At 41.2% G+C, this 15,294-nt stretch overlaps 1 protein-coding gene across 1 annotated transcript in view; it reads left to right on the forward strand.

Annotated features, from left to right (window-relative positions):
• The window catches only part of pdlim2 (PDZ and LIM domain 2 (mystique)), a 53,639-nt gene extending 44,246 nt beyond the window's left edge, over positions 1-9,393 (forward strand). Inside the window, exons 8-10 of the mRNA XM_044027146.1 lie at positions 4,981-5,129; positions 6,945-7,056; positions 8,026-9,393. Of these exons, the coding sequence (XP_043883081.1) occupies positions 4,981-5,129; positions 6,945-7,056; positions 8,026-8,218 (454 nt within the window). The 3' untranslated portion in view covers positions 8,219-9,393. The remainder of the gene's footprint in view (positions 1-4,980; positions 5,130-6,944; positions 7,057-8,025) is intronic.
• Positions 9,394-15,294: the final 5,901 nt, after the last annotated feature.

Here is a 15,294-nt window from a genome sequence, read left to right on the forward strand (position 1 = left end):
TCACGCCACTCACAGCCACACAGACTTTGTTTTACTTGTTGCTCGTGTTTTCTTGGGAGTTCGTGATCAGGTTTTTACCCCTAGGCCTGGTCACAATGATTGGGGGGCCCGTCTGGGATCGGTCCAGATATGAACGTCCTTGAGGTGAATTCATTATTATTATTATTGTTATTGTTATTGTTATTGTTATTATTATTATTATTATTATTATTATTATTATTATTACATGTTTAATTTAAGGGTGCCTTACAGTTCATGATTAAAAAAAACAATAAATAAAATAAAATACAGGCATTAAAAATACAAATATCAAAGCTACAATTTTAAAAACTTGAACCAATGAGAAAGCTAAAAAGGTAACATGTGGGGGGGCCGTCAGAGGGAGAAGGCAATTCTAAAAAGGTGGGTCTTGAGTCTGGATTTGAAGGTGTGAAGGGAGTTGTCCTCTGTCTCTGCTGGAGAAGCTGCTGCTGCCTGGTGTTCGATGGTTGACTTTGGCTCCAGCTCTCCCTCTCTCCCTCTCTCCCTCTCTCCCTCGTGGGAGAGCGTGGTCACTGATAATGACGTGTGAGCAGCTGCAGTCACCGCCAAACAAATCCCATATTATTATTGCTAAAAAGATGTGATGTTCCTCTCTCCCCTCTCTCTCCCTCTGATTGGCCTCCAGTCTGCACGGGGGAGAAAAACCTCTCCCTGCTCCTCCTCGGCCAATCACGGACGTTAGTGACACCCATTCATCCGCCCCCTCCGTGTCGCCCGGGCCAATGAGTTTGAGCTGCGGGGCACACCTTTCAGCTCTCACTCAGACTCTTGTTTTTCTGTCCTGTCTGGTTTAGATAGAGGTGTGTGTGTCTGTGTGCGTGTGTGTGTGCGTGTTCTCCTGCACGCTCCTCACTTTCTCCTGCAGAGTTTGAAATCACACGACACAGTGTCACAGTGAGCGCACGTCACAGCTGCTTCTCTTTGTTTCCTCTTCTGTTCTGGGTGAGTCTGGGATTTTTGACTTTTTCTGTTTGTCAGAATGTTTATGTGTGTGTGTGTGTGTTGTGCTGCAGGGAAGTCTGATATGGTCGGAATTCATGCCCCGTGTGATCTGAGATTATGTTTTGGCTGCATGCATCTTTGAGCCTCTGCTGCGAGGCGATTGTTATCACCGCAGCGCGTGTGTGTGTGTGAACGCGAGGATCTGACAGGAATATTCTCACGTGACACTTTTGTTTCGGACGTTTTCTGAACTCGACGTTACTTTTGTCGTTCAGTTATTTGTTCGCCTCGTGCTTGACCCGGACTTTATATTTGCTTTTTCGATTGCATGTCAGAGGAGATGGTGAGAGAAGCATAAAGGGGGAGGATGTGGGGGGGGGGATGCATTGCTGCGGGTGGAGCTGAACATGAGGGTCTGTTTTCAATTTTGAACCATGTTCACTGATGCAGAGGAGGAAAAAAGTCGCCCTGAACTATTGTGTTAGTCACATATTTGTTGACTTTTGTCAACAATTAATGTGACGCGGAGAGGTGAGGTTTTTAATCCACTCCAGTGCAACACTTATCTCGCAGCAAACCAAATACTTCACTGTTCTTGACAAGTGGCCGAGTCTATAATGTGACCTTTGTCCAGCTTAAGCCTGTTTGTGCGTTGCCATTATTTGTTTTGAGTCTGTGAAACACAAACGGGAAAGATGCCCAGGATTTGCAGCTCTTTAAAGCTCATTAAAGTATTTAGGGCTCGAACAATTGCTCTGTTTATCGATTTTACTAAATGAATCGTCCACTATTTGACGGTTTTCAAGGAATTAAAGCAAGTTCTCTGATCTAACTGAATTGGTTTTGTTTTTTGGACAAGACAAGACTTTTGAGAACACCGATCAAATATTTTCTAAATTTCTGAAAGTAATCGCTATTGCTGCTCTCGTAGGATTTGATCTTGGGCTCCCCCTACAGTTGGGGTAACTGTGGTGACGTGTACGTTGGTTGACGAGCCAGTGATACCGGTAAACTCTTAAGCAGGACTTGACTGTGTCTTCAGATCAGGTAAAATAGCTAGATTAAGAAACTCCTTTAGTTTGTGTCCTCCAACATAACCTTGGTCATCAAATCACTGTTGTTAGTTGATCTACTATCAAAATGATTGTATTTGAGGGTCAAAGTCTCACATTTTATTGCTTTAATGAAGTTGAATAGGGTTTGACACAGAACATAATCTCTGTGATTGTCTTGTCTTAAACTCTCTTAATTCTTTATGAATCGTCCTCACGAAAGCTTTCATTTTGGCCAATTTAAAGTCATAATGTTAGTTTTACTTCAGATACAGTACGTGGTTATATTGTCATTGCGTTTGCTCTTCGTTCCCTTCTTCTGTCACCACCTTTGATCAGATCTCACATCTGCAGCAGATGCAAACACGTGAATCGAAGCCGAACGAAGCACGAGGTTCGCCGTTCGTTCTCCGGAATGTGGACACAAACGTCCCCAAACGCCTCCTCTGAGGATGTGATCAGATCTGAACCAACAATTCTGAGGGACAGACCATACTTACTTTCAGCGGTCACTAAAATCAGATTCTGTTCCAGTCTCACGTTCCACTCATGAATAATTCATCTCAAATTCCATTCCGGTGCAGGCAGTTCCTCTGCCGGAGTTTAACCCTCATTTGAAAGTTTCTGCATTCTTTGAGTGATGGATTGTGCAGGTGTGGGCACAGACGGACCTCCTCGCATCATCTCACACAAGTGTCTGTGATTACCGTCGTCTTCTTCTGGTTCTTTGTCATTTTTTTCCTCGACCAAAACGAGAGTGTGCTACATGGAGTGTGTGAAGTCGCTGCAGTACAGTCTGCGAACACTAGTCTAAGCAAACGCGCGATGTACGGGTGTTTGCCTAAGTCCGTATAGGTTCTACAATATCTCATGGACTAGTGCATGGACTTCCATGTGTTAGACGTCATTGGAAAGTTCAGAAATAAGAGTCAAAATCCCCTTTCCAGAGGGGAGACTTGTTGGTTCCTGGTTCCTGGCTGGGGACAAATAATTATGTGATGTGCTGTCGCTAACAGAGGGGTGAGAGCAGAGAGAGTCTGTAGTAAACACAGCAACGCCAGTGAAACAGGAAGTGACACGGTGCATTGTTGCAGCGTGTTTTCTCCGCGTGTTTCTGCTGCCGCTGCACTTAAAGGGGCCACAGCGACTGTTTTAGCCACAGTTTCTGTCTGAGCGTGAGGCGACACCGTGGTCATCACGTCTCTGCAGACTCTCAGATGCAGACAGTTTGATTCTTGAGACGTGAGAGGAGCAGGTTTTTCATCCCTGACTGGACGTCGGTCTAACACAGGTTCACGCTCACTTTCAGTCACAGTAGAAGACTGAAGTTTTCAGACTTTATTTATTTATCCCGTTAGGACTTCACTGAGACACACATGCAGAGTGCATGAGGGAAAGAACGTTCAAAGCATCTACAGTATCTGAAAAACACAATGCAACGTGCAACAAGTCGAGCCGAACTGGTCTGAAATATCTAAAAATGCAAGTACAATAAATAAATAGATCCTATAGATGAACAGTATTGTACGTTTCCCTAAGACCACGACCACTGGTGAGCTTCAGGTTCAAGGTCATTCCTCAGAACGCAGGTGTGAGCTGTGACAGACCGAGTTGTCTCTGGCTGTTTGTGTTGGCTTCAGGCAGAAGACGTCAGACCACACCTGTCCCAGTCAACCGGTTCCTGCTGACGGCAAACACTCAGCAGCTCGTCGCACACACGCACACTCACGCACACTCACGCACACTCACGCACACCAAGCTGACAGCAGAACATACTTTTGTCTCTTTGTTGCTTCTTCTAACGTTCAAACACATCCACCACTTGTTTGGTCCAGAAAATGGGAGAAAATGTCCCTTTGTCAAATATTAGTTGCCATTACTGCTTATTGTTGTTAGTTTTGATGAATGTTACTAAATGCACTGAGCCGAGAAATGTTGATAGTTTAATTTTTTATTTACTTCTTTTGTTCATTTTGTGCAGATGAAAGAAGTAAATAAAAAATTATATATTATTTATTTATATATATAATATTTTATTTACTTCTTTATATTATTATATTTCTAAATAAAAATATGTTTATATTTCCAAATAAATATGTGTATATATGTATATATATTTGTGTGTATATATGTATGTGTATGTATGTATACATGTGTATGTATATGTATGTGTATATATGTATATGTATGTGTATATGTATGTGTATGTATATATGTATATATACATATATACATATTTGTGTATATATACATATATACATATTTGTGTATATGTATGTATGTATGTATGTATGTATGTATATATATATGTGTATATACAGTATATATGTGTATATATAGGGATAGTGAGTACATTGGTCACCAATATACTATGAAGGTCACCAGTGTGTGCAGCATCAACTTTGACGTTGTTTGGATAAGAAATGCGAGAGATATTGGTATAAAATAATGTGACGCATGTGTCACTGTAAGAGCGGCTTCTGCACCCTCTATTCAAATATCTGTATATTTATGTGTAAAATGTATTTGTGTTGATGTAAAAATGACCAAACAGATTAATTCTTCAAATGTACAGAAAAACATGTTTTATTAGTTTATTATAAGGGGGGGAACAAACAGCTGTTGTCTAGAGATCAACATTAGTCATAGAAAACTCTACCACAAAGCAAAGATATGCAGTTTACTGTCAGAGAGGAACAAAGAAAGCAGGAAAATGACCCTAAACCAGGATTATTTCATCATAAAAATAAAAACAAAATTAAAATCCACCGTGTGAACTGATCTCATGTCTGTGGTCTCAGATCCACACCTGATGTTCCGAGGTCAAAGTCTCAAATCCAGCAGCTGCGTCTTCCTTCATTTCCTCTGGATTCACTTTAAAGAGACTCACAAAGACTCTTTGGCCCACACTGTGATTTTTACAGAATGTAATATGTCTTCACAGCAGTTCCAGCTCTGACTTTGCTATGCAGAGGTTCGACACGGACTCAGAGGTTTACAAGATGATCCAGGAGAACAGGGAGTCCCGCACGGCACCTCGTCAGTCCAACACCTTCAAAATGCTGCAGGAGTGTCTGGAGGCTGACGAGCAAGGTTAGAAGATCTGTGGAATGATGTTTTTCTTTTCACGCTGCATGACTGGATCATCTATATTTACTGGTGTGACTCATGCCAGTACAAACAAACGACGGCTTCATAATCACATTTTTTAATAAATACCACATCGTCTAACTTGGTCACTCCCTCATCACTGTCACTCGGTTAAAGAGTCTCCTCAAAATTTGCCGTCTTCTGACATCACGGAAGTGACATTTGCTTATATATTATACATTTTATATTGTGTTGCTTTTGTTTTTGAGTGTTTATACTGGGTGTGGTTTTCATATCGGCCTCTACAGGTATTACGTTTTTTTGTGAAACAAGTGATGTAGATAAAGCGAAACAATTTGGTGGGACAGTTTGGGTAAATTATCCAACACGGACATTTTCGTGCATTTATTTCACCTTTTAGGCCACTTTTCAGTTTGTTATAGCTTTAAAACAAAGTCGAGCGAGTAAACATAACTCCAGAACACTGATGCCAAATTATGGGGTGTTTTTTTGACTTGAAAACGATGACTTATTTTTTTTTTCCTAATCATGCTCTAAAAATATCCAGCCTTTCACACCGTAGGCATGTGAGAGGAAACAGTTACGACATGAAACCATGAGCTGCAGACTATCAGATATCAGCGGCTGTTTTCACCATTTGTCACCTGATTGACATCAGCAGCACATCATGGAATTCTTAATGCTCTGATAAAAGTCGAGGTGAAATTGGGGAACAAACATTCCTCCACGATGTGTTCATGATCGACGTGTGGACGCCAGCGTAGTGAAGCGTGTCCCACGAGTGATGAGCCAGTGATGACGAGCGGGAAACAGAAAACAAGCTGCGCTGATGAGAGCGGAGTTCAGACGCTGATGATGTGACGAGTGTGTGTGTGTGTGTGTGTGTTTATGTCTTTGTGAGGACACTTTCTCAGGGTTAGGACTAATAAGTTATGTTTGTGTCGGTTTTATTTTTAATTACTGGATTCATTCTGCAACCATTTATCATTCCATATCAAAACAAAACACTTTTATATTGAAATGATGTGAAATATCTAGATAAATATGATTATTATCAGTGTGTTTTTCTCAAAAACCTTGACTTTTTTCATTTGAGCGGCCCCCTGCTGATCAAACAAGACCCCCAGGTCATTTCAGTTTGAGACCCCTAGGTTAGGGTACTTAGGGTAAGGGACTAGGAAATACTTAAGGCTATTGATGTGTCCTCACTTAGATATAAAAACAGTTTGACAGATGTGGGGATTTTCTTTGGCCCTTTTAGAAATCAGAGAAGCCAATGGCTGATAAATGATGCCTATTTTCGGCCTCTTTATTGAGCTGCTTTTTTATTTTTCCTCCATCTGATAAAATAATAACAAGTAATACAAAACTTCACTAACCAGTTATTGAACAACACTAATCTACATTTAATGTCTGCCTTGCAGTGCAATTATACACTGTGCGTTCAATAAAACACGTAGTCAAAGACTAGTAGTGACTTGGCAACATGTATCAAGTCTCTGAGAACAAACATGAATCATTTCTATTGATTTTCCCAACAATAAATAACATTCAGCCTGTGCCGATTATTAAATAACGGCAAATATCCACCTCACTGATTACTTATAGTAGTTCTCTCATTATGACCTTTTGCCAAGAGGACACGTAGTCCTCTTGGAGACCAGAACCTGGTCCTAATGAGGCAGAACCTCGTTTTCTGAGTGAGAGGGAGAGGAGGAGAGGGTATGAAGTGGTTATAGTCATAATTACAGTGTCCTCTGCTAACCTGTGTGTGTGTGTGTGTGTGTTTGACTCCAGAGGCAGCTGTGCGGTTCCCCACTAAGTTTTCGCCCAACGTCCCCAAAGCGACGCCAGCGGTGGCCGGAGTCTCTAAATACCACTCCTGTGAGAAGTGCGGCACCAACATTGTGTAAGTTTTACCGTTTACACTCATGAGAAAGTGGTTTAAATCACTGTTGAAGCGACACCAGTGTTTGTGTTCTGTTTTCCTGCTTGTACACTGACCTTGGGTAAGTAAAAGTTATTATTATAACATAAAGAAATAGCTCGTAAATCAACTTTCAGAAAGTAAAATGCCTAAAATTAGTTATTAGTTATTGATTGGTATACAGAGTTTTACAATAATAAAAATTCAAATTAGCCTCTTCAGAGAGGAGAGCAGACTCTAACAGGAGATGTGCAGTTATTCTTACTCTAAAATAAGGTAAGAAATCTCTAATCCTTTGTTCGGATTTCATGCAATAATAGTTTTTTTTAGCTTGTTACTCGTAGTTAAAGCTTAAACTAAACTGTATTATCTTATTAAGATGAAGTAAGATACTTTAAATGAGTTTATTCCGCTAGTGCAAAACTTTCCTGCTAAGATTATTTATCTTTTTAGGCTAAAAAAGTAATAGTTGTAGGTTTTTTGACTTAAATATGCATTGTATTTATGTATTGTATTTATGTTATGTAATCTACACTGGACATTTTTAAAATAACATTGTCCAATTTAACAGGAAACTGCAAAAAATGAAAATATGTACTTGTTTAATTGACTTGAATTCAGTGTATTTATCTAATCATATTTTTTTTTTACTTAATACTTTCTTGAGTTTCTTGACTTAATACATTTTCTTGCTGCTCTCGTGCAGATACTTTTGCTTGAAACAAGTCATTTTCCCCTAATAGTTGTTAGAGTTTCTTGGATGCATTTTTTTGCAGTGTAATTGACAGACTGCTGTAATAGTGCTTGTGTTTACGCTGCAGGGTCAAAAGGTCACGCACTCAGAGTTTAAACAGTGATATCAGACTGTGCTGATCACAGCACTTTTAAAGTTAAACTACTGAAAATCCTGTGTGTGTGTCTGTGTGTGTCTGTTTGTGTGCGTCCTTGCAGCACGCAGGCCGTGCGCATCTCCGACGACCGCTTCCGCCACCCGGAGTGCTACACCTGCTCGGACTGCGGCCTGAACCTCAGGATGCGAGGTCACTTCTGGGTGGGCGAGGTCATGTACTGTGAGAAGCACGCCAAACAGAGGTACCCGGGCCCCGGCACGGCTCCACATGCCACCGTGTCCCCGCGCCAGTGAGTCCGTCTGCCACTCCGCGTCCACCTGTTCCACGTCACGAGCAGATCGCCGCTCGTCTGCCTGAACCTCCGCCGTCCGCCTCGCCTGACCTCGTGCACGGAGGTGGACGCCGTGGGGTTTCTTTTCCTCCCCATAATATATCCAAATATTTTTGCAGTATCATGATTTACACACTTTCTTACTTTAGAATCTAACCTCCGAGGTTAATCGTAGCTCTAATGACACACAGCTGCCGTGGACTGAGGCCACGACGACACATTTACATAACAACACGTCTTCAGACGGACTTGGCAGGACCTGGCGTCCATTCAGACCTGGTATTAACGTCCGTCCTCATCTGATCCCATGTGTTCACACCGGTGTCCACATGAGATCAGATCTGGCTCCTTTTTCTCTCCGGTTTTCAAATAAGTCATAAGAATTCAATTTTTGCGAGTCTGACTGTGCCGAGTGTCGGAGAGTGAGGAAAAGTCGCCGCTGTGACATTAAATAAGAGTTTAACCATCAGGAAAAAAAATAAAATAACGCCTGTAATTATTGCCGCGTGTGATCAGATGATCTGAGATGGATGTTCGTACCAGGTCTGAACCCCCGGGTTTTCCTGACTCTGAGGATCTGGACCGACCGTGATTTTGAAAAATCTCACTCTCGTTGCTTGCAAATTAAAAAAAAAAAAGAAGAAAAAAAAGCCGCGCTTGTATATTGGACGCTCTTCTGTTGGGTGTGGACAGGGAAGGGGGCGGGGCAGGGGCTGCATGCTTTCACACGCAGAAGTGTGGTGGCTTCTGCGTGCATTCACTGCACGTGTGTGTGTGTGTGAGACTTAGTGTGTGTGTGAGAGAGACAGGAAGTAGATGTTCTACAGTTCCACCAAAAGCCCTCGGGTTGTTCTGTGTTTCTTTTGTAAGCAGGATTTATATGAGAATAAAAAAAACCGACGTTGTTATTTGCCGACTTGTTTCCCTGAGATTCACTCGCGCTGTTTCTGGTGTTTTTTTTGTTATTTTCTGATTGAACTGTTTTTCTATAAGATTATGAGAAGCATATAAAAACCTATGCACAGGACATTTGAGTGTGAGAGGATTTTGACAGTTCGCAGTATAATTATATATATATATATACACTATAATGTTCACAGTTCATGTGACACTTAATAAAAATGCACACAACCTGAAGCTTCTTCAGTCTTGATTGTGTTGTTGAGTGTAAATATCATCCTACAGTGAACCTGGTGAGTATTATTTGTTTTTTAATGTTGTTGTTTTTATTTTTCCTTTCCTGCAACAAAAAACTCACTCCATTCACTTTGAACGGCACGATTATCGCACATGCGGTTTTTTTTTGTGTGGTTTTGCACCAGTGGTGTTTGAACAAACTTGTCCTAGTTATTATTATCATTATTATTTTTATTGCCACTTAAAAACCACTAGATTTAAAAAGGTGCTGAGAAATAACGAGTGTTGTCGTCACTGACGTGATTCACAGTGGGGTTTTACTGATACTTGAGTTCTTTTCCTGTCATTTATCTGTGGAAAAACGTGAAGAAATGGAAACTAATCGGTAACATAAAGTGGGAATTTAATGACATGCAGTTAGAAACCGTTCTGGAAACATGTCGGCACAGATTGTGCCATTTGGCGTTTCCCCACCAGACCTTTTGTTCAGACGTGTGTGTGTGTGTGTGTGTGTGTTTCCACATGGTTATTGTTGGATTTTCACTCTTTTGTCATTTCTTTGCTGCGTTCCATCATCATTTGGCATTGAAACATCTCCATAGATTATTTCAGCTCTACAGAAATGCCACAAGTGATTCTTATATACAGTAAATACAGCATTATTCAGATATACTTTGTTGTTCCAGAGACGTATTTTTAATTTAAGGCATCTCATTTTAAAGTTAGAGTGTTTGAAACATAAAATCGTTCAGTACTTTTCTCTGCTATTTTACTATAATGTCATTATGTTAAAGACTTTTCCTCTAAAGCATACGACTTAAACTCGAGGCTCGTGTATGGGTTTTGGTCCAGGAGTTAATACTTTCTCTTCCTTGCTCCTTCATGGATTCTTATTAGTAGCAACAAACGTCAAGTTTCATTATCTGTCAAAGAAATAAACAATCTGAGCCTGTATGTGCTGTTGTACTGAAAAACAGCAGATTAAATCAGGTAAAATGGATAAAATGCATTATTTTGGTGTGGATTTCAGTGGAAAAATTCATAAATGATTTACAGCATCATATTTACTGCTGTTATACGTTAATGTTCTTTTGAAAATGTCCTCCAACATGAGTCCAATGTTGATATTTAGCTTTTTAAAGGCTCTTAGTTATATTTAACCTTGTTTGATCCTTGAACTCAGACAATGTTTTTACTTCCACTCCCTGAGATTCTATATATTTATATACAGTATAAAAACGTTTATTTACAGTTTGTCATTAAATCTTCAGGCCTGGTGTTGCTTTAGTGTTAAATTCTGAACGTACACGTCTCCAAATCTCCACTTTGGAAACTAACAGGTGAGCAAATGAATCACATTATCAACTGTTGTTGTTTTCCACTGTAACACGTGTGTGTGTTTTATTGTCACATCACGGGCGTCGAGGTCCAGAACTACACAAATGTGTCTGCGTTTGGACAGAACTTCAGATTTCAACGTTCACATGACTTTGATTTTTCAGTGAAGTGACTCTTGGTGACGAGTTTACAGCAATAAAAACAACTGGCAGCAGGTGAATGAAGACCGGTTTGACGGCTGACGAGTTTTCCACGTCCAACGAACCAGAGCGACGTCTGAGCTCAAGGTGAGTTCTGCAATACACTGGCGCAGGGCCGGCTCAAGTCTTTATGGGGCCCAAGCAGAAACTGATATGGTTAACCAGTTACTTGGAACAGATCTAAAATAAAACCAATTAACTCTATTTCAGATAAAACACCAGATAAACACTATTCAGATATCTGCAATTCTTTCATTTGTTAAATTTGTTTTTTTCTCTTCCACTTGGGGCCCTCATGTGATCAGAGGTCTTACAATATGACCATTTATATTGTTTTTTGTTTATCTTTTTAAAGTTCATGTAATTCCACTTGTTAGCCAGAGGAGGGCAGTGTTACAATAGTTTCAAATGTGTCCCTGAACCTGTGAAAGGATGGAGGGGAAATACAGAATGATGAGTAAAATTAGCACCAATGAAGTTTATTTAAATCAATAATAGTGTCGTTAAATTGTGTCTTTAAGGGAAAACCACATTGTCTGCTTGGAACTACAGAGGGGAACTGCATTGGTATTTATTTACAAAGCAAATTGACCAGAATATACCAAACATTACTGGATTTGATCTGATCCACTGGTTTTGTATGAATTAGAAAAAACTGCTGACTCATGGAACAAAACACAGCGCACTCCTAAATTAAGGACACTTCCTCCCATTTTAGAAAAAAGTCTTTCAATTTTCTTCTTATAATTTTACATTTGTAGGTTTTTAATGTCACATTTGAACTCACGAGTGTCTTTTTAAGTTTGTTATTGCTTTTAAACCTCTTTCGTCTGCGTTCGTCATTCAAGCCACATCACCGTCAGTGAGTTGCATGTATAGATTACATTTATATTTCTGTATTTATTATCCGATTTTAACACGAGTTTACATTTAAAAACTCTTGAAACTCTGGCCACATGTGCTACAAGCACTCCTTTATGGCTGTCAAAGGTATTTGGTGCGGAAAAATATGACACCACCACGTTAGGGTTTGATAAAACCCCCTGTAGTGTGAGAAAGACGCAAGTTAAATGTCTCCATAAATCCATAATGGAAGCCATGCATGGATCCAGGAGCACGGCGACAGGGCCTCATGCAGTTACCCATCACAACCACTAGATGTCGTAGCCTCCTCAAGGGAGACGGGGCCTTGGCTGAGGGGTTTTTGGAAAGCTCCTGATGTTTGCATCTGTGCTGGACCTTGCTGTCTTTTGTCTGTTCACTGGCAGAGACGTTGGCAACCCAACCGCGTCTGCTTCACATCTTCTGATTGTTGCTCTCGTGTGAGATTTGCAACCATCATCTCTCGCATCAGCTGTCGTCCATCAAACAAAAAGCTCAGCTCACGTCTCTGCAGACGTTATCTTCACCTTCTCGATCCTGACGTCCCCCCCAAACCCACCGCCCTCTCTCAAATCCTCCACCTGGAATCGAGTCCAGATGTGGTGACGGGGGAGAAGGAGAGAGATTGCTTTGCTTGACTATACAGCGAAGGGGGCTGCGGGGGGAGAGGGAGAGAGAGAGAGAAAATGTTGGAACGACATTAAAGTTTGTCTGGATGCCATTAAGTACAATTTGATGTAATGTGCAGTTTGGAACGTGACGTTTAAAATGGAAACTGCTCTCCAGATGAGAGAGATTTGGGCCTGGTGGAGTCGGAGGGGGGTGTTGTACTTGAAGCCTTATTTAACAGCTTGCATAAACAGCCCTCTGTTTGGTTGCTGTGCAGGCGCCCGTGCTCTCCGTGTGCTCGCTCTCGCTCAGTCATCACGCTGGGTCTCTGAGCCGGGCTCCAGCGTACAGTATCATATACAGCAATAACAGTGTGTGGGTCAGAGCACAGTGCACCATTATACTGCTCGCATGACTGAGGAGCCCGCGGTGTGGATGTGTCGGCGAAAAACGTCAAGCCCAATTCCATGAAGTCGCCTTTCAAACGCGCTCCTGCTTCACCTTTTTTTTCACATATTCTTCTCAAATGTTCTCCAGATTTCAATCGTCCACGGTCTCCGTCTCGTATGTCAAAAAAAAAAAAGTATTTTTAAAACGGAGTCATCTCGGCTCTATCTTTGGGAACTTTCCATACGTGCGGGGCCGCGAGGAAGTTTATGATCTGCTGTAGTTCTTGGATTGGAGGAGAGGAAAATATTATTCTTGCAAAGGTTTTTTTTCTGTAAATCAAAGCATTTGGTTTGTGCAAATATCGACATGGAGTCGATCTGTAACGGCTCGTTCACACGTACGCGGTGGAGCAGGAAACTGAAGGCCTAGTTATACTTTTGTCCGTACTTTGCATGTCGCGGGAGAACTCGCGATTATTTTTGGTCCATAAAATGTTGATCTGTGTTTGTCAAACGTGGAAATGATGATGTTCTCGAATGTCTTGTTTTTGTCCACAAACCAAAATGATTCATTTTTAATGATTTCTATGTGATCTGGAGCAAAGAAACACTGTTTTAGCTTCATAAATGTGAACATTTTCTATCAGAAATCTCATTTTCATCATGAAAAAAAGCTTCAAACCGATTCATGGAGTAATTGTTTCAGCTCTTCTTACGATGATGGACGAAATGTGGTGGCCATATAGAATTATTAGTCCAATCGGTCAAGAAAATGATGAAGAAGAAGAAGAGTCTATTAAAAATGGTGGAAAGTTTTGAAGAGCGTCTCTGTGAGAAGGTTCAGACAAGTTCCTGCCGCAGAATCCACTTGTGTTTCCGTTTTGGATTAAGCACAGTAAAATAACCTCTTGAATGGTCGCCATGCACTCTGCACTTTGGGTTGTGTTGAAGTGTTCATAGCCCCACTTGGGCAGCCCATGGCCAAGTGGAAAGGGAACTTGACTTGTAACCAGAGGGTCGCTGGTTCAAATCCCCACCCGGCCAAAAAGGGCTGAGGTACCCCTGAGCAAGGTACCCAACCCCCAAATGGCGCTACTCAGTGTGGCAGCCCGCTGCTCCTAATTCTAGGATGGGTCAAAATGCAGAGAAATACTCCCCCTAAGGGGATTAATAAAAATTAACTTAGCATGCATGGATCCAGGAGCAGCTAAGTTAAGCTTAATTAGCTTAATTAATCCTAAGGGGATAATAAAAAATTAACTTAGTTATCACCTGATGAACAAAAAAGCCTGACCCTTGGTGACCACCAGAGGTCATCGGAGGCGTAAGCAAACTATGCAGCGAGTGTTGTCGTCTGTCGCACGTTGTCTGAGGAAAACCTCGTTGGTCACAGGAAGAACGGTGTTTTGTTACGGTTGAGCTAAACGAGACTCGCGCCTGCCGCTAGCAGAGTTAAACGTTTCCCCAAAGAACTTCTGGCGCAAATCATGTGACCACAACAAAGCAACATGATGACCCGCGATGCAGTTTGGCTAACCCTTGACGCTGCTTGATTCAACGTTAATATGAGATCGTTTTAATTCCAAATCCAAACATGTGATGCAAATATGCTAACTCATGCGTTATCTGATGGCCACTTCCAGTTAAGGGTTGATGTCTCCTCCTGGGTTTTGGTCACGTGATGAGAAGACGCATGTCAGAGGCTTTTGCTTAACGTATGTTTTGTGCCAACGGTTATTTCTGCTCATGTTAAAACTACCGTTAAAGTGAAAGGAGTTTTCAGACCTCCTTGATTCAAACAAATCATGTTTGTATGTTTAGCTCAAACACTATGGAGCTAAATGGAGATCTTTGGAGAAGGTTGTTCTCATTGATGATGTTTTGCTGGAGAAAGTGCACCTAACTTTGGCGGACAGGACTTTAGCAACATTAGCAGGTCTTGCTACGTAGTCAGCACTAACAGACTCTGCTCTGCTAGCTTCTTGTAGCTAGCAAGCATCAGGCCCACCCACCTTTAAATGTTAAGGGTCAGCACACTCTCAGAGAGCTGCAGGTTCCTTTGTCCCTGAAGTTTCTCATTCTTCCAGGTCATCTTCATCTTTAGTAGTTAGCTGTAGGCAACTGGACTTGCTTGAGTTAGCTTTGAAGACTTTTCTCATCCAAGAAGAGAAGCTTCTTCAGTTTTTACAGGTTAGTTACCAGTTTCTAATTTAGTTTCACCAGTCCCTCTGTAAAGATCTCCAAAGTTAACTGGACTTGATGGAAGCCATTGTTCGACAGGTCATAGAGCCCAGAAAACCAGCAGTAACTGGACTTGTAGATCTCTTGAAGATGTCTCATCAAGAAACTTCTGAAACTGAAATTCTACACGTCCACTAACTAGAGATTTTTGCAGAACTATGACCTAAAAGAATCAGGATCTCCACAGACTTTGAAACAATGGCTTTCATCGTCCCCGAGCTCCCATTAAAGACCATATATAT

The sequence above is a fragment of the Solea senegalensis genome, linkage group LG5 (assembly GCF_019176455.1).
Source record: "Solea senegalensis isolate Sse05_10M linkage group LG5, IFAPA_SoseM_1, whole genome shotgun sequence".
Classification (NCBI taxonomy): domain Eukaryota; kingdom Metazoa; phylum Chordata; class Actinopteri; order Pleuronectiformes; family Soleidae; genus Solea; species Solea senegalensis.